This window comes from Schistocerca serialis, chromosome 2 (assembly GCF_023864345.2).
Source record: "Schistocerca serialis cubense isolate TAMUIC-IGC-003099 chromosome 2, iqSchSeri2.2, whole genome shotgun sequence".
In the NCBI taxonomy this organism is placed as follows: domain Eukaryota; kingdom Metazoa; phylum Arthropoda; class Insecta; order Orthoptera; family Acrididae; genus Schistocerca; species Schistocerca serialis.
In genome coordinates, this window is record NC_064639.1 from 612,894,275 (window position 1) to 612,919,910 (window position 25,636).

Here is a 25,636-nt window from a genome sequence, read left to right on the forward strand (position 1 = left end):
AGCAATTTATGGTACTTCTCCACTTTCCCCTGTCTTTGAGTATTCTTCTTCTATAACTGTTTTGTTCCAGTCCTGATTCTGTGTTCTTAAACTTGTATTTATTGAATAAATCCATACTGCTCTAGATATCCCTCTTGTCCTCAAACTTGGCCTCCATCATTCATTTTAGCATTCTTCCATTCTCTTCACATGTCCAAACCATTTTAATCTGTTATTCTCAATTCTGTCATTCAGATTTTCTGCTCTAATTTCATTCCTAACATCTTCATTTCTCATTCTCTCTCTCTCTCTTTAATCAAGACAATCAGTGGTTTTGAAAGCAGAAAAGAATACAAAAGTCTCAATAGTAGAAAAAGTGGAGGAACTTTAATATTATATAACCTGTAGTGTATGTATTCCACAGGAGCAGCAACAAAAGGCATCTTTTCTCTGCATTAGCTGTGGCTTAAGCCTATGCTGGTGGTAACTCTAAAATGTCTTTGGGAGTCTCATCATAATAATAGCCTGTATATGGAATGGTAATTAAAAACCAGCTTCGGATAAAGTTGGGGCATAGCTTGCAAGCAGCACACAGTTCTTTGGGTGGTGGGGAAACTGTGAGAAGTGGACAACTAGTCACAGACTCATTGAATGTGGGCATCATTAATGTGATGACCCTGACTGGGAAGGCAGAAGAGCTGATAAACTTCATGGAGACAGAAAATGTAGAAATGCTGGAGGTTACTGAAGCTAGGTGGAAGGAAAGAGGAAGGAGGAAAATGAGGAAAGGATATGCACTTTACTGGAGCAACAGACAAGGGGCCAAAAATGGAGTGGGTATAATAGTAAAACCAACCCTACAAGATTAGGTGGAAGCAGTAGAATACACAAGTGACGGGGTGATGAAGTTTTGGCTGAGGACAAATAATGGAGTGAAGGATTTTATTCAAGCATATGCACCACAGACAGGAGATATAAAGAGGAGAACATTGATGAATACCAAGAAAAATATGGGAATGAAATTACAAATATGGAAGTGATAGTGATGAGTGACTTGAGTGCACGTGTGGGAGGGAAAGGCTAGGGATGGAAGGATTAATTGGTCCATATGGATATGAGGACAAAATGAGGAAGGAGAGAAACTGATTGATTTTTGTACAAGAAATGGTTGATTGTGGGCAACATGTGGTGCAAGGAGAAAAAAAGCCAAAAAATAAATCCTAGGAGAAGCTTAAGATGGAGACCATCGAAGAGTTGTGACAAAGATGAGGATGGGTAATATGGACAGAATAAAGGCAGATAGGGAGAAGAAAATAGAAGTGGGGAAACTTAGGGAGTTACTTAAGCTTAATATCCTAAGCACTGATTGTGGACATGTGGAAGAGGAACTGGGTTAAGTTCAAAGATGTGTTTGTAAGCTCCGCAGAAAACACCTATGGCAGAATGCCTGGAAGTGCAAAGGATAAGGAGACACCATGGTGGAATCAGAAGGTGAAGGAAGCAGTAAAAAGAAAGAAGAAAGCATGCACAAATAGAACACAGGTAAAAAAGGAAGAAAGTAAAAAGCAAATACCAGAAGAGTAAAAAGAATTGTAAGACTGTGATAGCAGAAGACAAGAGGAAAAGCTGGAAGGAATTCACACGCAAGTTGGAAAATGATGTTACTGGGGGTTAAATGATGCTGCATGAAATTACAAGGAGTAATAGGAAGAAAAACAGTTATACAAAGCTGGTGAAAGGGGAAAATGGAGAGTTAATAACAAAACCAGAGGAAATACAGAAATATGGAGGGAGTACTCTGACAATCTACTAAATGTGACAAACAGTTCTGAAATGGGTACAGAAGTATGGCATGGGGGCCTGAGCCTGGAAGAAGAGAAAGACATTACAATGTTAGAAGCAGAACTAGCACTGAGAAGAATTAAAACAGGAAAGTCACTGGGGATAGATGAAATGGTGGTGGTGGTGGTGATAAAGGCAGCTGTACCTATTGGGATACATAGGTTTTATAGATTGCTAAGATGCACATGGACTCAGAAATGTGTGCCTAAAGAATAGGAAAACGGAATACTAATTCTAGTGTTCAATACTAGAGACAGAAAAGTATGTGATAGCACCAAGGGATCACTCTGATATCACAAGCAGCAAAAATAATGGAGAAGATACTGGCAAGAAGATTGTGAGAAAAAGAGGGATGTCAGTTAGGAGAGCAGCAGTATGGGTTTCAATATGGTAGCTCAACAGTGGATCCAGTCTTTAGTATGAGACAGTTGATGGGAAGGTGTTGAGAGTACTAGAAAGATCTGGTGATGACATCTCTTGACTTAGTAAATGCTCATATATATGGAAAACAAACAATTGAAAATTTTCAAGCAATGTACGACAAAAGCTTCAGCTGTGCCCAGGTGCAAATTGGAAGAATTGATTGGTTCAGCAATGCTACACTGCTGAACAATGAAGTGTGGTGTCACTATTATTATTTATACTGGTGATGTTTGAAATTGTGAAAGAGTCAAAAGAAGCTCATAGAGAAAGAAACATGGAGTTATTGCTGTTGGTTGAAGATATTTTGATGTGGGGGAACCAACAGTTAAGGAGGTACTCTTATGAGAACAAATAGAGATATTAAAAAACTGAGAGATATGGAATGAAACGCACTAATGCACCATGAAGGAAAGCAAGACTATTACGGTGCACTTAATTATGTATGTGGATAATAATAATAATAATAATAATAATAATTCTGTGTGGCTAAAATATGTTATGTATAGCCTTATCTTTTGATTCCATTGACAAAGTAGTTTAAATTATTTACACTTCCGAGTAATTGTAGACCTTAGTATTTGACATACATTTCAACTTGATGCCTGTGTCAAGTGTCATTTCCTGGGAAAAAGGAACCTTTATAGAAAACGTATCTTTTGATTGCACTGACTTAGAAGCTTCAATATCTTACACCACCAAGGGACTGTAGACTGTGGTATTTGACACAAATTTCAACTAGATACTTTTATCTGTTCCTGAGAAAAAGGGGTCTTAACAGATGGACAGAAAGACAGACAGACAAAAAATGGCAAAGTATTTTCTTACATGATAAAATTACAAATAATTTTTTTTTTGCTTTACTTGTACTGTGAAACCTTGTTTCTTGTCATGTTTCATGATTATAGGTCAACGGGAAGTACCCTATAGGTTCTGATGAGTGAGTTTATGAGCACAAAAGCATATGACATAAATGGCAAATTCTTCTGATTGCACTGAATGCGAAGCTCAAACTTTTCACGTGGCCAAAGGATCATAGACTTTAGTATGTGACTTAAATTTTACCTTCAATCCTCCACCTGTTCCTGAGAAAAAGGGGTCTTAACAGTCGGACAGACAGATGGATGGACAATAAAGTGATTCCGTAAGGCTTCTATTTTTACTGATTGCGATACAGTATCCTAAAAGGTAAACAATCACAAAGAATATGCCAGAGGAAGAAGCTCATTGTGTTTTCCCCCCTTCACTTATAATTGTTTTTCTTTTTTCTTAAAATTTCCTTCACTTACATTTAGTCTTTTTTCCAAGGGGCAACTCACTTCAGAGAAAACAGCATGTGCAGTACTAACAAGTTTAAAATTAGTTAGAAGTTATACTGATAAATTACTTTACTACTTCCCACCCTGACACTCTGGGCATAAGGGTTCCAGTTAAGGTGTGGCTTGTAATCATTAGATTTTGTCGAAAGCCACAGAAGGTGGACATGTGCAGTTCACGAGTAATGTGCTCTACTCTGAAATGGGTATCCTGCTTAAACACTGAGTTACAGCTGAAGACATCGTGTCACTTGAGTGTGGGGCTTAAAGGCCTTCCTGTTACAAACAAAGGGACCTGGTGTTAAGCCTTCACAGACCTTTCTCAAGAAAATCTGGTGTGCACACCATGAGGGAAAACTTACTGTGGTGAGTGACAGGCACTGAGACTTGAGGCATTCTAAACAGATCTGTCGAGAAAGATGGTCATTTGAAGGGAGACTTTGTCAGGAGATTTTCATGCAAGGTCATTTAACCTTCAAGTGGGCGCACTGCATTTCATAACATGAGTGGGCACGCGGTATACTTTATACACACGTAAAGGATAGTTGACTTTATGTTACCAAGGAAAACATGTATGAGCAAAATCACAGTTAGATTAGTTTAATTAAACAGTGATATAATAAACTTATATTATATGAACTAAATCACAGTTTAATTGAACAATAATAAAATAAACTTTCAAGTGTTACTGCTCAGTAATGACCCACTCAGAGCATTAAACAGCACAGTTGCATCAGATCCCTATCAAACACTTATTACCTCATAGGCAACTGCCTCATTAGGGGGTTGTGCTCCTAACTTGGAATATGAGTCATTTTCTTGCATGGATCGTAATTTTTGTTCTCACCTGGCTTGCTGCTTATTTTATATTACTGCTGTTCACTTGGGCATACAACAACACAGATTATCACTGTGTTAGCTGAAGCAATAATGAAGGAATAGATGTGGGCTCACATCTGTAAAACAACAATGGAACAGTACAAAACAATGTTATTTGTGGTTACCACAATTTATACATAGGCAAACCCCCTTGAGGGTTAAATGATTCACATGATGTTTCATATAAAGGGTTCTGACTTTGCAGTTTAGAGGCATGTCAGCCAGTTTTCCACTTAGTTTTCAGAGTGTGAACCTGATATCTGCATTCACACTGATGATTACTGTCACCTTGTGACACCTCTGCTTTCATTTCATGTTGTGTTGTATTTCTTTTGGTCTGATGTTTGATGTAGTCACTTTGAGAAAATAACTTTACTGGTCCTCCAGATTCGAGTTCGGGCACTGGCTAACAATTTGTCCCATCAAAAGGAACTTGTTATGAAACATCAAGAATGTGGTGTGGATGAAAATGGAAACAAGAAATATCAAAAACAGTTTATGAAGAAGGACTTACAATGTGGAGTATAGAACTTTAGAACTTTGCATCACTTGAGGTACTCCATATTCTGTCAGAAGAAATTGGTAGATATGAAATGGATTTAACACTGCTACAAGAAATTAGGTGCCCAGAAAAAGGGAAGCTGGAAACATACCAACACATATATACTACAGAGGATCCCGGGAGATGGAAATTTAAACAACGATGTAGGCTTCACATTTGGTAAAAGAATAGCAGTGGCAGTAATTGATTTTCACCCAGTTGATAACAGAATAGTTGTTAGGAAACTAAGTAGTAGATTCACAAATATAATAACACTTATGCTACAAGCTCCAACTTAGGTAGCAAAGGATGAAAAGAAAGAATGTTTCTATGATAAACATGAAGAGGGAATTAATAAGCCAACAGGATATGATATGAAGCTCACTGTTGGAGACGACAGTGCTAAAGTCATAAGGGAGATCATTTGGAAAGGAACAGCAGGGATAGAAAGCTTACAAACTGGAGGTAATAATGTAACCCATGGATAAATTGCATTAAAGACATAAAAAATTAAAATACAGTTTCAGAAAGAGCAACAGATATGGAAATTTTGATGGAATATTTTGAGAACTTTTTAAATGTTGAATATGGAAGTACAACACAAATATCAGAATGAAGATAACTCAGCTGCACCACCAACACTGACAGAGACAGTAGTCGCAATCCAAAACAAACAAAAACACCAACAACAAAGCTGCAGGGAGAGAGAGAATAGAAGTCGAACTACTTAAAAAGAGAGAAGATACAACTGTGAAACAAATACACTGACGCATAGCCAACATTTGGAATGAAGAAAGAGTGCCAGCTGATTAGGCAGATGTGATCATAGAACTGACCCATAAAAAGCACTTTACAGAGACAAAAAGGGTGGTCAGAAATTACCTTAAGGTGGCAAATTTCTGATGCCACTCAAAGTCACTTTTGAAAGTGCAGACAACTATTCCTGGAATTAGAAAGTGCTAGTTTCTTCCTCAAGGAGGAAGGAGGAACAGTGTAGGGAATATTACAAAGATGGAGCAAGACGAGGAGCACTCACATGTTGTGAAGGGGGAGGGAGGGGGAGAGAGAGAGAGAGAGAGAGAGAGAGAGAGAGAGAGAGAGAGAGAGAGGGAGAGGGGGGGGGAGGGAGGGAGAGAGAGAGAGAGAGAGAGAGAGAGAGAGAGAGAGAGGGGGGGGGGGGGGTCAAAGACAGTTCAGTGTAAATATAAAATAAATAATGTATCAGAGTAGCACAAGAGAATTTCTTGGAGTACATTTATTGAAACTGATAAAAAATAAGTCTCCTGATTAATTCATGTACTATAGTTGTTAGTGTGGCCAGGTGACTTAGAGGGTAAGTGCCAGAGTACAAAGCTAAATGTCCAGGGTCTAATCTCCAATCAATTCTAAGATTTTTCCTGACACTTTTTGCTTCTTTCATAGTCTGACAGTTACCTGTTAGCGTGAAAAATGCCAGGATTCACCTTGATTTGGAGTCCATATTAAACTGTAGTTTCTCTATGGGCAGCTGGGTAAGTCAGAGGAATGCTTCCTCACACTAGCAGGCAGGCAATGATGAAATGAAATTGTCAATTCCCTTTTTTCAGTACACTGTATGTGATTGCATACTATCAGACAATGACTCTTCCTGTGGCAATGGAGGTATGGATTTCACATATTTTTAAAACTAAACAATTGCACCACTGTGGTAGAGTAGATTATCAATCTTTACAATTCACTGTCTAAGAAATAGTGAGAACATTTATTTTCTGGGCCAAGAACCATGTATCAGAAAATATTTTATGAATGCCTGAGTTTGCAGAGATAAAATTGCCTCAAGCTTCTAGCCGTGTCAAGTGGTTTAAGATTCATAAGCTTTCAGCTCAGTACTCTTCATCCATTGTCAAGTGGTGGCTATTTTTTGGTTGCTGATATTGTCCTTATACAGCTGTGCTGTCTTTTGTGACATTACTCTGCTTGCTCCAAAGGTAATGTTTCCATTGTGTGCCCATTTCGACCTTCTGATAGAGATCCCAAGTCGTGCTTAGCTGCAGGCCACTGTCTTTATTTGGGGGTGTTGTCACAAATTTTTATCTCAATCACTTCTTTTATGATGGTATCCCAGCATCTGTTAGTCCCTGTAGTAACAGATGTCTTGTCAAATGCAATACAATATCTGTTTTCTAGATCATGCTCAGGGTACTGAAGATGAAAACAACTACTGTGTTCTACACATCGCTGTTCAATGGTACACAAAGTCTGTCCGACATAAAACTGTACACATCCACAAGGCATTTTACATACTCATGGCATTCTGAGGCATATCTTGTCTTTCACTGGCCTCATGAGTTGTCAGATCTTTTCTGGAGTCCTGATGACTGAATCAATTTTATGCCTCTTTAGGAGTTAGCTAATCTTTACTGTTACTGTGCCACACAACAGCAAAAATGCAAGCTTCCTCAGGGTCCTTCAGTTTACGTGTTTTCAGAAAGATGGCTTGCGAAATCTGGCAGTAGGTGTAGCTGTTTTTCTTGAATACATTCTGTGGTGCAGCTGAAAACATTTAGGGAAGCTGTGTCTTATGGAGGCTAATTTATTAAGCTCTCTAGCCTTCCTCTGCCATGCCATGAAGAGAAGACAATTCTACTTTTGCTTTTGTAAGCCACCATGTCAACACTGCTGCGGCCAATAGAACATTTTGTCTTGCCATTTTTGCCCTGCTGCAAGACCACTAAACAGTTGGATACAAACGGCCATGAGCTAATGACTATCTACCTGTGGCTGACAGAGTCACTCTCAGCTTTGGATTGGGAATTGATTGATGCAGCCACAGTAGTATGACAAATGTCATCAGGGAGGACAACCATGGAAATGCAGAAAGGGAAATTGAGCAGGCTTTCACAGCAATGGCATGGGGCAGGATGGACAACAATAGAATGCACTGTAAACAATATGATGATGACGAGAAACATTGACGCAAGTGCCAAGTTGACTGTTAAGAAGGGACTTAGTTTTGCACCATCACCTTTTGCTGACATATTGTGGAACAAGTTGTTCGCAAGATGCCCAGTGAAACTGTAGAAGAAATTCATCGACAAATGGGCTGCATTCTCTCAAAATCCAAGCTGCCAACCTCAAACATCACAAAAGCGTACAGCACTCAGGAAAAATCCTCTCCTCGTAGTCCTGCCACATGAGAAGGTTCGGTTGATGCTGCAGGAGGAGACATGTCAAAAATTATCAAGAGATGTATCATCCGGAATAATGACGAAGACATCGGAGTTTGTCAAGAGGTTTTCACTGGAAGAGAAAGTCATTAAAAATCTCCTCCCTTGGGCACCACGACCACCTACATTGTATAGCCTACTGAAGGTTCACTAGAAGAATGTGCCTCTATGTCCCACTGTGAGCACCATGGGATCACTGACTTACAGACTGCCAGCCGGGGCGGCCGAGCGGTTTCTAGGTGCTACAGTCTGGAACCACGTGGCCGCTACGGTCGCAGGTTCGAATCCTGCCTCGGGCATGGATGTGTGTGATGTCCTTAGGTTATTTAGGTTTAAGTAGTTCTAAGTTTTAGGGGACTGATGACCTCAGAATTTAAGTCCCATAGTGCTCAGAGCCATTTGACTTACAGACTCATGAAACATTTGGCCTGACTCTGCACATTGGTCATTTTGTGCACCACATCAAGAATAAGACCAACTTCATGAATCAAATTAAATGCTTGTGTCTTAGAGACGGAGATGTTATGATCAGCTTTGATGTGGTGTCATTTTTCACACGTGTTCCCAATTATTTGATGATGCCATAGAGGACTTATTTAAGAACACTCTAATCTCATTGAATTTTTGGTATGCTGGAGAATATTTTAATGAGGTTGCCTGTTCTGATGAACATGAAAAGCTGGGAGAATTTTTGGGCCACATCAACAATGTCCATGACAACATCAACTTCATGATGGTGGAAGAGAATGGTGCCTTGCTGTTCCTTGACATCCTTCTCCACTGTAAAGCAAATGTGTTTATCAGCCACAGTGTTTACTGAAAACCCAACCACACAGATCGATATCTGCACACTAGCAATTATCACCATCTGATGCAGAATTGTTGTTCTAAGGACCTGGTGCATAACGCAAAAGCTGTCTCAGATGCTATAAACCCGCTGAGGGAACTGAGCCACTTACAGAAAGTATTCAAGGAAAATCACTGCAATACCTGCTAGATTTCACAAGCCATCTTTCTGAAAATATTTAAGTGAGAGAACATGAGGAAGTTTGCATTTTTATCATTCCGTGGTTCAGTAACAGGGAAGATTAGCCACTCCTTAAAGTGGCATAAAATCAATTTGGTCTTTGAGGCTCAAACGAAAATTTGATAACTCGAGAAGTCTGTGAAAGAAAATGTACACCTCACAACTCTAGGAGTATATGAAATATTGTATGTGTGGACAGCCACACAGACTGTGTGTTCTGCTGATCAGTGCTGTGTGGAACACTAGAGGCGTTTTTGTCTTTGGCATCCTGAGGAATCAGCAGTGGAAGAACTTGCTCTAGAACACGGACATCATATTGAATTTGATGAGACATTTATTATTACATGGACTAATAGTTTCTGGGATAACATCATAAAAGAAGTGACTGAAATAAAAATTTGTGACAACACAGTCAATAAAAATGGCGGTCTACAACTGAGCACTGCCTAGGACCTAGCCATCAGAAGGCTAAAGCACGAAGCATAATGAAAATAGCATCTTATACAATGTTGGAGCGAGCACGAGTGACATCACAGAAGGCAGCATGGCTATGTACGGGTGATATCAGCAACCAAAAGACAGTCTCCACTTGACAATGGCAAAGCAGTACTCAGCCAAAAGCTTGTGGATTTTGAACTGTTTGACGTGGATGGAAGCTTGAGAGAATTTTATCAAGAAAATATTTTACCTGAAATTCAGCCACTCATCTGCAACTGCCAATTTTCTACATGCTTAAATAGCCATTTCTGGACAATTTTGAAAACTTTCCCGGGTTGGCACCTGTTTCTGACGCAGAAATTTATCGGCAATTGTTTTTCTGACTTTTCACTTAACTATCTAAGATACTATTATACTTACAAGAAACCCTTCTTATGAAATCATTTATGGGAGAAGTACTGTACCAATACATTGCGTTTTTGCTAATCGATGTGTACTATTATCCAACATTACTCCAACTTTAGTACATATAAGACAAATATTCACAAGTTGTGTATTTACAGTGCTAAATCAAACTGACCTGTCTTTACGATACTCCCGGCTTCGAGCTTTGATATCCATTATTACAGCATAACACAAGGCAGTCACAAGTTCTGTCTTTGTACGCAGTAGCAGTTCTACAGGTTCATCAAACACAGTGCCTTCTAAGCTTTCTATACTGTTCTCATTACTGCCTTGAAGTTGAGATTTATAAAAATATAACTGTAAAAAATGCTGAAATACACAAAAAAAACACTTTAAGTTTGCAACAAATAAATATGGACACACATATACAATAGGGGATCCAAAATGGTTTCTCACAGAGCTAGCTGCCTCTAAAGGTGATAACTTGAAATGCAGTATCCCATGATAAATTACAAACCACTAGCAATTAAGCAAACCAAAGTTCCCACTCAGACAAACACTGTCATGACATGTTAGCATACAACACTGCAATATGGGGACTGCACATTTATTCAACACTGGTTTGAAACCTGCAGCTCCTTACAACTTGAAGCAAGTTTACATGACATAGTATGTGGCAGTATGCAATAAGTAATGGAAAAGGTAAGGATCATAGTAAACATCTTTGGGCATCCACAGAAATTTAACCAGGAAAGGGTATGATGCTAAAAGCCATTTTTTATACAAATGCTTAAGTGCTAAAGAAACTGGTATAGGCATGCATATTCAAATACAGAGATATGTAAACAGGCAAAATACAGCACTGTAGTCGGCAGCACCTATGTACGACAACAACTGTCTCGTGCAGTTGTATATTGGTTACTGCTGCTACAATGGCAGGTTATCAAGATTTAAGTGAGTTTGAAAGTGGTGCTACAGGCAGAGTACGAGCAATGAGATACGGAATCTCCAAGGTAGGGATGAAGTGGGGATTTTTCCTTATGATCATTTCATGAGTGTACCGTGAATATCAGGAATCCAGTACAACATCAAATCTCCAACCTTGCTGCAGCCAGAAAAAGATCCTGCAAGAACAAGACCAATGACAGCTGACGAGAATTGTTCAACATGACAGAAGTGCAACACTTCCATACACTGCTGCAGATTCCAATACTGGGCCATCAACAGGTGTCAGTTGCGAACCATTCAATGAAACATTATCAACAAGGGCTTTCGGAGCCAAAGACCCACTCGTATACCCTTGATGACTGCATGACACAAAGCTTTATGCCTTGCCTGGGACCATCAACAAAGACATTGAACTGTTGATGACTGGAAACATGTTGCCTGGTCGGAAGAGTCTCATTTCAAATCACATTGAGTGGATGGACGTGTATGGGTATGGAGACAACCTCATGAATCCATGGACCCTGCATGTCATCAGGGGACTGTTCAAGCTGGCTCTGTAATGGTGTGGGGCATGTGCAGTTGGAGTGATACATCTAGAAACGACTCTAACAGGTGACACATACGTAAGCGTCCTATCTGATCACCTGCATCAATTCATGTCCATTGTGCATTGCGGCAGACTTGGGCAATTCCAGCAGGACAAAGTGACACCTCACACATCCAGAACTGCTACAGAGTGGCTCCAGGAACACTTTTCTGAGTTTAAACACTTCCGCTGGCCACCTAATTTGCCATACATTATTGAGCACATCTGGGATGCCTTGCAATGAGCTGCTGAGAAGAGACCTCCACCCCCTTGTCCTCTTACAGACTTATGGACAGCTCTGGAGGATTCATGGTGTCAATTCCCTCCAGCACTACTCCAAATATTAGTTGAGTCCATGCCATGTCATGTTGTGGCACTTCTGTGTGCTCGTGTGGGCCCTACACAATATTAGGCAGGTGTACCAGTTGCTTTGGCTCTGCAGTGTAAGTTGGTCAGTTTTGAGATGTGTCATGCCACAAGACCTAAACATTATAGGAAACACAAAAAATTTATTACTGTATGTTAAATACTTATTATATTAATTCATAGTTATCCAAGATGTATGATATTTCTGTAACGAATAAAATTTCTGTACCCCAGATTTCAGGAGGGGTGGGGGAGGGTGAGTTTGGGAGGGGGGGAGGAAGCAAGTATTCCCTCCTTGTAATTGCCTATGGTAAGCACTCATCCTTAATATTAACACAGAAACAACATTTATTAGGTGGGAAGTAAAAGGCAGTTGCCTGAAAGTTAGGCAACCCACAGTATACTCACATATTTCAAGTGAACCAATATCCTAAGGCAAACCATACCATCATTGAGCTGAATACAACCTGGTTCAGTTTTGGTCCAAATAGCTCATAGTGAAAACATGATCTGACACTTCCAGTTTGTTACATTACCTGTTCAATTTCCACCTAAACACATGATTACTGTATTAATGCTGATAATTACTGATTACTAAGTCTATGTCCTCCTTTATTTCTGTCTCTCAAACTCTCATAGTACACTGTGTTAACTTGCTTCCAGTCTAGTTCTACAAAGCTCCAAGCAATTTCAGTGTTGTACTCCTGTTCAATGCATGAAGGGATGCATTCTCTGCAAAGCCATGATGTGTGGTAACTGTCAAGCCAAAGTTTGCATATATATTCCACAGCAAGTGGTTTCCAGTTTATGCTAATGAAACTACAAGTGCTGCCAATGACAGAGATGCTTTATCCACAAGGGCAAAACTCCATCTGCAGCAGCAGTAGGGAAGAAATTTTGAGTGAAACACAGAATCCTGTTCAGATGTCAAATGGCTCCAATGAGTCCTCCTTAAATGTAACAAGACCTGATGTAAATATGGCAGCCTATCAAGACAAATCAAATTTCACAAGCCTGGAAAACAACCAGAACACATCTTTTAAACAGTTTAGAAAGTCACCTAAATGATTGTAGAAAACCAAATAGTGTCTTTTAAAAACAAAACCTCATTTGGGTGGGATGAAATACCCACTTCTATAATCAAGACTGCATGTAATATAATTTCACTGCCACTGCGAGTTATTATAAACCAATTTTTTGAGCAGGAATGCACTGAAATGTGCTGAGATAAAATAATTATTCAAAAATGGATCAGTGGATACATGGGGGAACTAGTGACCTATCTCTCTTCTGCTGGTTTTCTCTAGTGTTTAAAAAGATTGCAGCAAAACAAATTCAAAAATTTCTTACTATAGATAACATAATTTTTAAAACCAATTGCAGTACCAACAGGGATAAAGGACTGTAAATGCCATCAATGAGTTTACTCAAAAAATATGCTCGATGTAAGCTAAGGGTAAAAACGTCACAGGAATATTTTGTGATCTGACAAAAGCATTTGATTCAGTGTACCACTCCTTACTTCTCCACAAACTACAGATATAAGGAAATAGGGACACTGCTTTACAATGGTTCAACTCTTACTTAAAAGACAAGAAACAAAGAGTAATTGTAACTTCAAATTCATGCAATTACTTCAACTGGAAAAAAATTTCCCAAGGAGTCTCAAAAGGTTTGATATTGAGTCCCCAGCTGTTCCTTTTCTATATAAACAGCCTACCGCTTGCTATTGATATTCATTCAGTTTTGTTGTATCCTGCTACTAGTGCATGTGAGTGTGTCGAGTATGGGTTGCCGTGTGTGCGCACTCAAATCACCCCCCAACTGTATCAGCACAGGCCGGCCACTGGAGGTATCCAGTAGGAAGTGTGCACATGGCACGGCCTCTGCTGTGCCATCCACCAGTAGCCCATGCTCAAATATGGACAATGCAGTGCTGACTGAGTCTCTTGTGTGTCCTGCCAGGGTACTGTTTACATCAGTGTACTGTATCTTGTTACGTGGGGATCCATGAGAGTCTGTTTTCCGTTACTGTTCAGTGCTTCATGAATACAGCCATATTTGTGTTACTTGGACTGGTCTCATGTATTACTTGGTTACTACAGTTTTATTTGCTGATGATACATCAGTTATAATTGAAAATGAGATGCCTGAAAGAATTCTAGAAAGTGTCAGAAATACCTTAGAAAAACTCGAATCTTTGTTCCATTCACTTGGACCACTCTCCCATGAGCAGTTCCCAAATCAACAGTTAATTTGAACTTGCAAATCATGTTCTTCAATTCTTGCGCAGATAGATGACCTCTCTGTGTTCCTTTAATGCATTGATACTCCCAAAGAGCAGCAGCACTATTGCTGTTGTTTAGCTACAACAGCTTTATGAGTAAAGCCCTGCTCACTTTGTGCACACCCCATGTTGACAGTCTGCAAACTGTAATGCACACTGATGTTTGTGTTTCATCCCTACAAAGCCTTACCAGTATTGGATCCTAATGGATGGCAAGTTATGACACTAACACTACTAAAAATGCAAATCCTACATTGCACAGTCTGAACCCACAGGATAAATAGTTTTCTGTCTACACTGACTAAAGTACAGAAAATTTAATTATAACCACCCAGTACATTAGGTGGTATTATTCTTACATAAAAATCAGCATATACTAACCTCTTTCTGGTTTAGTCATAACTGCAAAGTTTTTAATTCTCGACACACCATTTAAGATTCTATGCCCAAACACCAGGGCATATGGAGTTAAATATTTACTATAAAATAAGTGGCAATAATATATTTAGCATGGAGCTATATCACTGAAAAGATTACTCTTTACTCTTCTGATGGAAATGTATTATTATTCTATTGAAGAATTCATTGAGGACAGCTTCACAGTTTGAACAAGGTAGTTATACACCTTATTTCCATATACTGGAAAGTGTAGTATGTGTTTTTGGAGCAGTATCTCAGAAACATATACAAAATAATATAAATAACTGCATTTCACTTAATTTTTTTTTGACATGTCTCCTAGACATCAAATCAAACTAACTGAAAATTCTAAAAACAAAGATGATGTGACTTACCAAATGAAAGTGCTGGCAGGTCGACAGACACACAAACAAACACAAACATACACACAAAAGTCAAGCTTTCGCAACAAACTGTTGCCTCATCAGGAAAGAGGGAAGGAGAGGGAAAGACGAAAGGATGTGGGTTTTAAGGGAGAGGGTAAGGAGTCATTCCAATCCCGGGAGCGGAAAGACTTACCTTAGGGGGTAAAAAGGACGGGTATACACTCGCACACACACACATATCCATCCACTAGTGTCTGTATATGTGTGAATGGATATGTGTGTGTGTGCGAGTGTATACCCGTCCTTTTTACCCCCTAAGGTAAGTCTTTCCGCTCCTGGGATTGGAATGACTCCTTACCCTCTCCCTTAAAACCCACATCCTTTCGTCTTTCCCTCTCCTTCCCTCTTTCCTGATGAGGCAACAGTTTGTTGCGAAAGCTTGAATTTTGTGTGTATGTTTGTGTTTGTTTGTGTGTCTGTCGACCTGCCAGCACTTTCATTTGGTAAGTCACATCATCTTTGTTTTTAGATATATATTTCCTACGTGGAATGTTTCCCTCTATTATAACTGAAAATTCTATGTTACAAGATGAATAAACCACATTTCAAATTCCACTCATCAGTATACCTCAAGTTGCCAATTTTAGATGTGGTTAGGTCCCTCAACAATTGTTTTACACCCCACATTGTAGATGTGTTTCCTATTTACTCATTCTCAGAAATCTGTTCATGGCAAGTTGGCATATAATAAAGAAACATTCATTAGAACGACAACATAACAGCAATGATGGGAGCTATGTATGAGAATAAGGGTCTCACTTAATGAATTTCAGATATGACATTCCACCATGTCATTCTATGGCTTCCCATTGTCCCACTTAATTCAACCTGAAGTTTAATTCAGCTGTCGCAGAGATGTGTACTGAGTTTTCTATATTCTTGCAACAAACTCGCTGAACAGGCTGGCACCGATGCTTTTAACTCTCGCTCTAACCATAAGAGCGGTGGTGGTAGTCTACTGGGTAGAGTATTAGATTCGAGTCCTGAAGGTCCTAGGTTCAATCCCAGTGTCGGTATTATTCCTCATTTCAGTCTGTCCAGGATGGACACATGTCTACTCAGCCTATCACAAAAGAGAATACCAGGCACCTTTCATGTGGGTAAAAGGCAGCCGGGACAATGTGCTTACCACCCTTCCTATCCTAGTGTCATGATGAATGAAAGACTGCAGCAAGCCTGGAAACCCATTCCTGAGTTGAGTGACATAGACTGTACTTGACTTTTACTAACCATAAGTTGAGATGGTTCATTGCTCAGGGGTATTTTCAAACAACTGAAATTGAGTCTGCAACAAAAGCTTACACTGACATTTATATAAACTTACTCTGTTAGTAAACTTCCATTAATTTATTTCATGTAAAACACTAAACATACACTATGTGATCAAAAATATCGAGACCCCCCCCCCCCCCCCCAAAAAAAAAAAAAAAACACGTTTTTCATGTTAGGTGCATTGTGCAGCCACCTACTGCCAGGTACTCCATATCAGGAACCTCATTAGTCATCAGACGTTGTGAGAGAGCAAAACGGTGTGCTCCGTGGAACTCACGAACTTCAAACGTTGTCAGGTAATTGGGTGTCACTTGTGTCATACGTCTGTTCGCGAGATTTCCACACTCCTAAACATCCCTAGGTCCACTTTTTTCGATGTGATATTGAAATGGAAATGTGAAGGGACACGTACAGCACAAAAGCAGACAGGCTGACCTTGTCTGTTGACTGACAGAGACCCCCGACAGTCGAAGAGGGTCGCAATGTGTAATAGGCAGACATCTATCCAGGCCATCAGAAAAGAACTCCAAACTGCATCAGGATCCCCTGCAAGTACTATGACAGTTAGGCGGCAAGTGAGAAAACTTGGATTTCATGGTCGAGCGACTGCTCATAAGCCACACATCACATCGGTAAATGACACAGGACACCTCGCTTGGTGTAAGGAGCATAAACATTGGATGATTGAACAGTGGAAAAACATGTTGTGGAGTGACGAATCACAGTACACAATGTGTCAATCTGAGCAGGGTGTGGGTATGGCAAATACCTGGTGAATGTCACCTGCCAGCGTGTGTAGTGCCAACAGTAAAATTCGGAGGCGTTGGTGTTATGGTGTGGTCATGTTTTTCATCGAGGGGGGCTTGCACCCCTTGTTATTTTGGATGGAACTATCACAGCATGGGCTTACACTGATATTATTCCTTCCCACTGTTGAAGAGCAACGGGCTGGTCTGATTGCTGTAGAACACCTTTGAGATGTTTTGGAACGCTGTCTTCATGCCAGGCCTCACCGACTGACTTTGATACCTCTCCTCAGTGCAGCACTCTGTGAAGAATGGGCTGCCATTCCCCAAGAAACCTTCCAGCACCTGATTGAGCATAAGCCTGCGAGAGTGGAAGCTGTCATCAAGGCTAAGGGTGGGACAACACCCTATCGAATTCCAGTATTACCAATGGAGGGCGCCATGAACTTGTACGTCATTTTCAGCCAGGTGTCCGGATACTTTTGATCACATAGTGTACCTGCTGAAACATTTTTACTATTTTCACTGCTATTTGTTGGCTGTTCGATACACACCACAAAGATGATTATTTCTGTGCAATGTTCGATCTTCCTCCAGAATGAATATATTATTCTGTGGCAAACCATAAAACTGGTTGACACAGTAAAATTGGGTGTATCAAAAAGGGACCTGACCCTGTTAAAGACTCACAGACTGCGGCTAAGGTGTTTCCCGTGTTATCCTCACTTCTTGGGGCCCTACCTTGACAAGATAGGCTGGAGAGCTTCTGAGTAGTCTGGAAAGTAGGAGTGAAACTGAATGACATCAAAACTGGCCACCTTGAAGAATTGTACTGATTCCTTCAGCACATTCATAGCCATTTTTCTTTATCTTATTGCTTTTATATTTTTTTCAGCTGAACAAAAACAGCAGTTTTGGTTGACTATGTGATTTAAATTTAAATTATTTATTAAAAGCAGTTTTTAATTATGGGCATGAGCTGTTTCACTCCTTGCATGAAGTGTATGTGACTGATATGACATAAAATCAGTGTCGTAAAAGTGTACCAGCTTCTCAAGATCTTGATAATAATCACACCAGAAGTAACTAAATCAAAAAAATCTTATACTTCCCTAAAAATGCTGAATGCGAGTTTCTGTGATGTAAAATACAGTTTTCATTTAGTTACATAACTTATACTGAAGTTGATTTTTTTAATGCCCAAAGTAACTTTTATTAATGAAATGGAAGAAAGACAAGACACAAAGGAGCGAGCCGTATTTTAAATATTGAAAACTGTTGGTAGTTGCAGTAAGGATCATTCCCATTTTACAGCTGTGTGGGAATTAGTTAATTAATTTTCACAACATTAAGTCTCCATTTGTACTTACAACATGAATGTAATATCAAAAAGGAAAATTGCATAACGCATCAATTAACTTTCCGGCTGTGGGGGACAAGCACATGGGTGTTCAGCTCTTTTCTTATGATTCCATGGGGCACACTCTTATCTCATCGGATGTATTTTCTGGTGTATTTGTATTGAGAATCACATCTTATTTGTTCTCAAGTCTTGCCCATACACTTACACATACTTTCTCATGCCAGCAATTCTGTAATCATTGTCAGAGGTTCTGGTTCAAGCCTCTGTTGAGCTCACAACTTCAACCATTACGAAGTCCTATAACACTGCACACTCCACCACAGAGTGATACAATCATTCCAAAAGTTAACTATTTACTCCATATACTGCTCTAGGTGAATTGTACTATGCAGAATAAGTACATACTTCAGCAAAATAACCCCATAACATCAGCAGAGAGAGTGAAACCTCTACTGCAATGCAAAAATGCTAGTGACAGGCTAATTTATGGCAGTATGCTGTATGCTGACCAATCTAATCAATAAACAACAAATCTTTTAAATATTTTCAATGAGGATGTTGTAAGAAAAGGTACTCCACACAGAGTGGAATTCAAACTTTCTAAGAAGAGAGTTTGTGGGAATCCTTGAAACCATAAATCACACAGCATTATTACAAAAATACTATTCTCAGTATATTTAGTATCATGTCTAGCATAATAATATATACAAACTGTTAGCTGAGACCATTCCTGAAGTACAGAACAAATGTAGGCAATAGTATTCAGAATAGTAGGTAAACGAGAGGTGAGTGGATCTTCAAGTCGTTCTTCATTAAGTAACTGAAGCAATCTGACACGGAAGTCATCCAGCAACTCCAACTGCAGCTCCAGAAATTGTAACCTGAAATGTGTGAACAAAACATAATTCATAAAATGTACCCTTTCATTTAGCCTTCACCAATATTAATAATTATAAAGGGTGACAATACAATAACATTATTTCTACAACATACTAACATTTTTTAGTTTGGCATAGCTGAAGAGGTAGGTACAATTATTTCAGTGTAATGGACAGTGTGCTGTCTATGAAATTACTAGTGAACTTAATCTAGCCCAACTGACTGGATTGTCCTAATTCCACTGGAGTAATTTGTTTGCACTTTAGCAGCTGCAGCTACAGAAAATACTTTTGCTTTCTACGAGGTATGTCCACAAAGTAAGTTCCATTTGGTTATACAAAACAAACATGTACAGATACAGAAAAAATATTTATTGTACAAAAATCTAGAACTGTTAAACTACTTTTCTACATAGCTTCCGGAATTTTGTAGGCATTTGTCATAATGTGGCATAAGTTTTTGTATGCCTTCTTCATAGAAGGTTGCCACCTGTGTATTCAATCATGTGGTAACATGTTCTTTCAGCTCATCATCATTGTAGCATATGAATTAAAACTTTACGACACACATAGTTACATATGTACAGTACACTGTACGCATGTACAACACTTTAAAATTAACATGAAAATGGTGGGTTCACTACAGTATGGATGTTACTACACAACCAACTACAGTACATAATAGTTTTACCTGTATTGTACATGGAAAATCAAAAGAATGTTCAAAATGTAACACATTCAAAAGTATGTAAAATGGCAATGCAGAAAATGCATGGAAACAGGTTTTCACTCTAGATTACTCAAAACCAGCTCAAATTACATGCCCGAAATGCAGGGGCTCGAATTACCAGGGCTGTACTATATTGCATTTTGGATACATTGTTACTTGTTAAAAAGTATAAAACAGAAAAATACATGACAAAGGGTCAAGCGGACTATATGAGTCACAATCATGACAAACAGAGGGAGAAGAAAACTGGAAGTCAGTGAAAGAAGTTGCCAATGTCGTGCCTACACAATATGCCATCCCAGGCCTTCCACCTATAGATGTGTGAGCACAGCAAACTGCTGGAGCCTGTTGCAGCTACAGACTTCACCATTACCCAGCAAAAAACTGCTTTTGCACTCATATTTCATACTGATCATACTTCCCGTAATTTCTCGACAGTCTAGGACTGAGAGCCAGAAGTGCATGCAGATGCACTCCACCTTAGGCTATAATTCCCGTGATTTTATTTTTTCATGGAATTATCTGAATCCACATGGCAGTGAATCAATAAGATTCATTCTCTTCTTTTTTACCAGCGGTGGCATGACCTCTCATTTCAGTAATCTTTGTACCAGACTTGACTGCCTGTAACTCATTGTGATGATCTCTGTTAGGCTGATACAGAGCCACAACTGAACAGATAATGAAAAAAACATGGATAATAGACATTTTCTACCTCAAACTGCTATTTATTGTGTTTACAAAACAAGCTTCATGTCACATTTAACAGCCCAAGCGTTACTTACAATTTACTTGTCAGAACTTACCATTTATTTACAAAAGTACATTACTTGCTTTCAGTTCACTTTTGGGAAATGATCACCTGACTTCCCCCTTCTGTTTTCCATTAACTTTTTTTTCTGATCCAGTTCTCATTTGAAAGACAGACAAAACACCAGTACAGTCAAACAAAATTTGTGACACATTTTGTTCACTATATCTGCATAATTTAGTTGTTCAAATCCCAGTTCATTAGCATCACTATTTAAATATTTGCAGATATTTTGGTCAGCTATGTCTTCACAACAAAAAATGGGTATTCTAAATGTAAATATTCCTTCTAACTATAAAATAATATTTGAGGCTTCATTTTTTAAATTTGTTTTTCAAAAACTGCCGAACTATGCACAAATAATCCCCAAGTGGGTAACCTGGACCCTAATAGTAAGAAGGTTACTGTATCTACAAGGTGATTATAGTTCCAATTAGAAACACTCTAAAATGAACCACTGCATAAAGACATCAAATTTGGATGGAATTTTATCAGAGGATGGGGGTACATTATGGAACCAAAAAAACTTAACAAAAATGTTACCACTAGATGGTGCTGTGAGTGGCCGAATATGCAAAATAGAAGATTGAGTACACAGCTGTTCTTCAGTTTGCATGTGACACACTCGGCATGACTGCCTCAATGCAGGCTCGTGTACTGCTGTTAACACTCTTTCACATGAATGGTGACTGTGAACCAGTAGCTCTGCAGAAGTTCCAGACAATCAAGCATCTGATAAAGGGTGTAGGTCCAACATCTGCCAAGGGCCTGGAGAAAGAGTTATCAAATTCAAAAAGGTTGGTTCTTTTGAAGTGCAGCATGGCAGAGGGAGGAAAACAACTGATCCTATGCCAGTGGAAGAACCACAACATTGTAGGAGGAGCAAGCGATGGCGTGCAAACATGCACTGCAATGATGGCATGCAAACATGCACTGCACTGGGAATTGACCAAACTTTGGGCACACCTGTATGCACAGTGCATAAACTTCTATGAAACATCCTGCATTGATATCTGTACAAAATTACCTGTGTTCAGGAGTTGCTTCATGCTTGCTGGCCAGTAAAACAAACATTTCCTCTAGAATTTCCTGCTTGCACAGAAGTGGACAGGAATGACCATGGAACATTTTCTGGTGAGGTGAATCCTTTTTCTATTTCTTCCTGCTTGCACAGAAGTGGACAGGAATGACCATGGAACATTTTCTGGTGAGGTGAATCCTTTTTCTATTTCCAAGGGCATGTCAACATACAGAATTGGAGGACCAGTCTCATATCAACTGGTGTCACTTCATTCTGCAGTCTGCCCTTATAGCAGAGTGGTTAGTGTGACGGACTGCCGTCCTATGGGCCCGGGTTCGATTCCCGGCTGGGTCGGGGATTTTCTCCGTTCAGGGATTGGGTGTTGTGCTGTCTTCATCATCATTCCATCCTCACCTGGGGTGCAGGTCACCCAATGTGGCGTTGAATGTAATAAGACCTGCACCGAGGTGGCTGGACCTACCCCCAGATGCCAAATGCTCATTTCCATTTTAGTTTCATTCTGCAAAGGTAACTGTGTGATGTGGGTTGCCAGCATCATTTATTCCAGGGCCATATTTTTTCGAGGAGATGAGTCCTGTGGGGTCTGTTACCTGTACTGTCACTGGTAAACACTGTTAGTCTCACTTACACAGCAACCAACATCATTCCAACCCTTCAGCAGTATGGATGTGTGGGTAGGATCACTTTCATGCAAGATGGCAGTCCTCTTCACAATGCACAGCCAGTGAAGAACTGCTGCAGAGGCATTTTGGAAATGCTAGAATTATCGGTGGTCACTTCCCTACATCCTGGTCACCCTGACAACCTGATCTTAATCCCTGTGGCCTCCAGCTGTGCATTTATCTGAGAGATGCTGTGTCCAGTGCTCCGATTATAAACATAGCTGGACTGAAGGCATGCATTGCACAATGCATTCCGAATGTGACCCCCCAGACACTCCGATATTTTGTGGGTTATGCTGTTTCTCGATTCAACTTGTGGCAGAAAATGGTGAGCAGCATATTGAAAGGCTTGCACCAGTGTCATGACAATTAAAAACTGATTTCACTGTTGCTTTTTATGTGGTTTTTTGGACTCTGGACAATTAAAAACCGATTTTTTCCACCTGGTGTGATACGACCTAGCCATAGTGGATGGGCTTACCTAACTAACAGTGCCACAAATGTTGAATGCCAGACTTGTGCAGTAATGAAAATTGCACAATATGGTCGGTTTAATATGTAACTCATGCCATAGCTGTCAAATTTTGATTCATCTGTCATTTGTAGCTGAATCCATCTAGCAGGAAAACTTTCTTTAAATTTTTTTATTTCAATAACATTTTCCACCTCCTTTGATAATATTCCATTCAAATTTGATGTTGTTCTGAGCAGCAGTTCTACTTTTACAGCATTTTGAAACTCAAACTTTAATTATAGCCACCCTGTACTTTGGCTAATTTTAAGTACTAGGACATGCAACCACAGCTACTATATTCTTCTGGTGCATGGTAAGTCCAGAACAGTAAGACAGGAGCAGTGTCAATAGGCAGTAAAATGTAACACTGCATTTCTTCCAGCTACTGATAATAGAACCAGCCTTACAACCAGGGTTGGTAACCAGTCAAATACTTTCTTCCTTGTTTTGTGGCTTATCATTCATTAGTAACTTTGGTGTTCTAATTTCTTGCATTATTGTTATAGATGCTTTCTGGTAGATCCTGTACTTCACTACAACTCCAATTAGTTTAAATATGTTTAATTCTGTCTTGAAATCTTTATTTCTCTACCTCTTAGATAACTGTGACTATCTACTGCATTCAGAGATCTCATCTCTACACTTTATACCCTTCTGATGTGGTGTTTAGTAAGTGTCCAACTTTCACATCCATGTAACAATGTTGGTACTGATATGACTTTGTACAGTTACAATGCATCTCTTTTGCTACTTTTAATATACCATCCAATTGTTCCACATACATACTGTACTGTCTGTAGTTTTCTACTCACTTTATCATTTGATAGATAAGTAATATCACATTCAAGATAAACTATTTTGTAAGCCTGCTCTATTGCTTTATTATTAATGACTATTTTAGTCCTAACTGGTTTATATTCCCTAATCAGTACTTACTCAGTATACAGTTGTACAGTATACTTTTCTATCTACAGCACATTGTATGAACCATATTGTATACTCTATTTTTATCCATTTCTGAATAGCGGACACTTCTTAAAAGTGAACATTTTTATTTTCCCCAGGGATATCTGTTATTTCAATGTTTTACTGTATTTGCCAAATGTTATATAAGTCTTCTTTTCTCAAGTATTCACAGTCTTTATTATTGATTTTGAACAGTGATGGATTATTTGCATTAAATTTCATAAGAAACAGGTGCATTGTGAACAAGTAGCAAAAATATCTAATTCTTTCAAGAGGTGCTGACAATATGATTATAAACAAACACCACGTATTATACAGGGTGAATCACCTAAAACTTAACACTGCAAATATTGCAAAAATGAAAAGTGCTATTGATGTGCGGTTTTCACAGACTGGATTGGTAGTCAAGAGCTCGTATTGTTAGACAATAAACAGATTGTAATAATAGTTAGAAAGTGTATCTTTCATGCAGACATACACTTCTTCATGTGGAGAATGCCTATTGACATTAACAAATTAAAAGTAGGATAAATTAGAATGCCAGTGGTGTTTGTTTCAGGTATCTAGTGTGAGGCATTTACGAGATATCATATTTTGAAAATTTCCCATTTCGACACTAGTGCGATACCTGGAGACTGCAGGAAGAATGCAGTTCATTCATGTATGGTGTATGCGTCACGATATTCCAATAGATGTCAACCATCTCAGCAGTAATTTATTAACCTGTTCAACTAGTTACATGAAAGCAGTAGCGTAACACCTTGACAACGTAACAGAAGGAAACAAGAGATGACAGAATAGGATGAAATTAATGTTTTTGCTATTGTTGAAGTTGATCCGTAGCTTAGCTTCCACGAGAAAGGGGCACGAGTCAGGCAAAATACTGAACACTGAACATGCACAAGTATCCAGCCTCCTGACAGGCCATCTTCTATGGATGCTGTAAGATGTAACTCTGCAGACCAGGGGGAACTCGTGGTACCAACATGATGGCTGTCCAGTTTATAGTGCACAAAATACTACAGCATGTCTCCACAAATTGTTTACAAATTGTTGCACTGGGCACAAAGAACCTGTACCTTGGCCAGCTTGTTCCCTGGATTTGATGCTTTCAGACTTTTTCTGTAGGGAAAGCCAGAAAGCTGAAAGACGCTGTCTACCAGGACATACAAACTATGCCTGATGAACATATCAACTTTTTTTGCATTGGTAAATTCCATCGTCCACTCAAGAAGTAATGCTTGAACTGTCACACACTAACTGACTAGCAAGTCGCAATGCACTTAAGGAACATGTAAGCACACTGTAAGCAAACATAACAACATCATACCTAGCAATTACACAAACAAGTGTTGGTGTGGAAAGTTTTCAAAATACAATATCCCATAAACAATTCAGACTAGAATCCTGCAACAAAAACTACTGACATTCTAATTTATCTTACTTTTAGTTTGTTAATGCCAATAGCCATTGTTCCATTTTAAAAAAGTGTATGTTTGCACAAAAAACACACTTTCTAAGTATTATTACAATCCATTTATTGGCAAACAATATGAGTCCTTGACCT

At 39.2% G+C, this 25,636-nt stretch overlaps 1 protein-coding gene across 1 annotated transcript in view; it reads right to left on the reverse strand.

Moving 5' to 3' along the window:
• Positions 1-25,636, reverse strand: part of LOC126457659 (RAD50-interacting protein 1) — a 121,347-nt gene that overhangs the window by 12,243 nt on the left and 83,468 nt on the right. Inside the window, exons 8-9 of the mRNA XM_050094151.1 lie at positions 19,179-19,347; positions 10,229-10,422 (exon numbers count right to left, since the gene is read on the reverse strand). Coding sequence (XP_049950108.1) covers positions 10,229-10,422; positions 19,179-19,347 — 363 coding nt within the window. The remainder of the gene's footprint in view (positions 1-10,228; positions 10,423-19,178; positions 19,348-25,636) is intronic.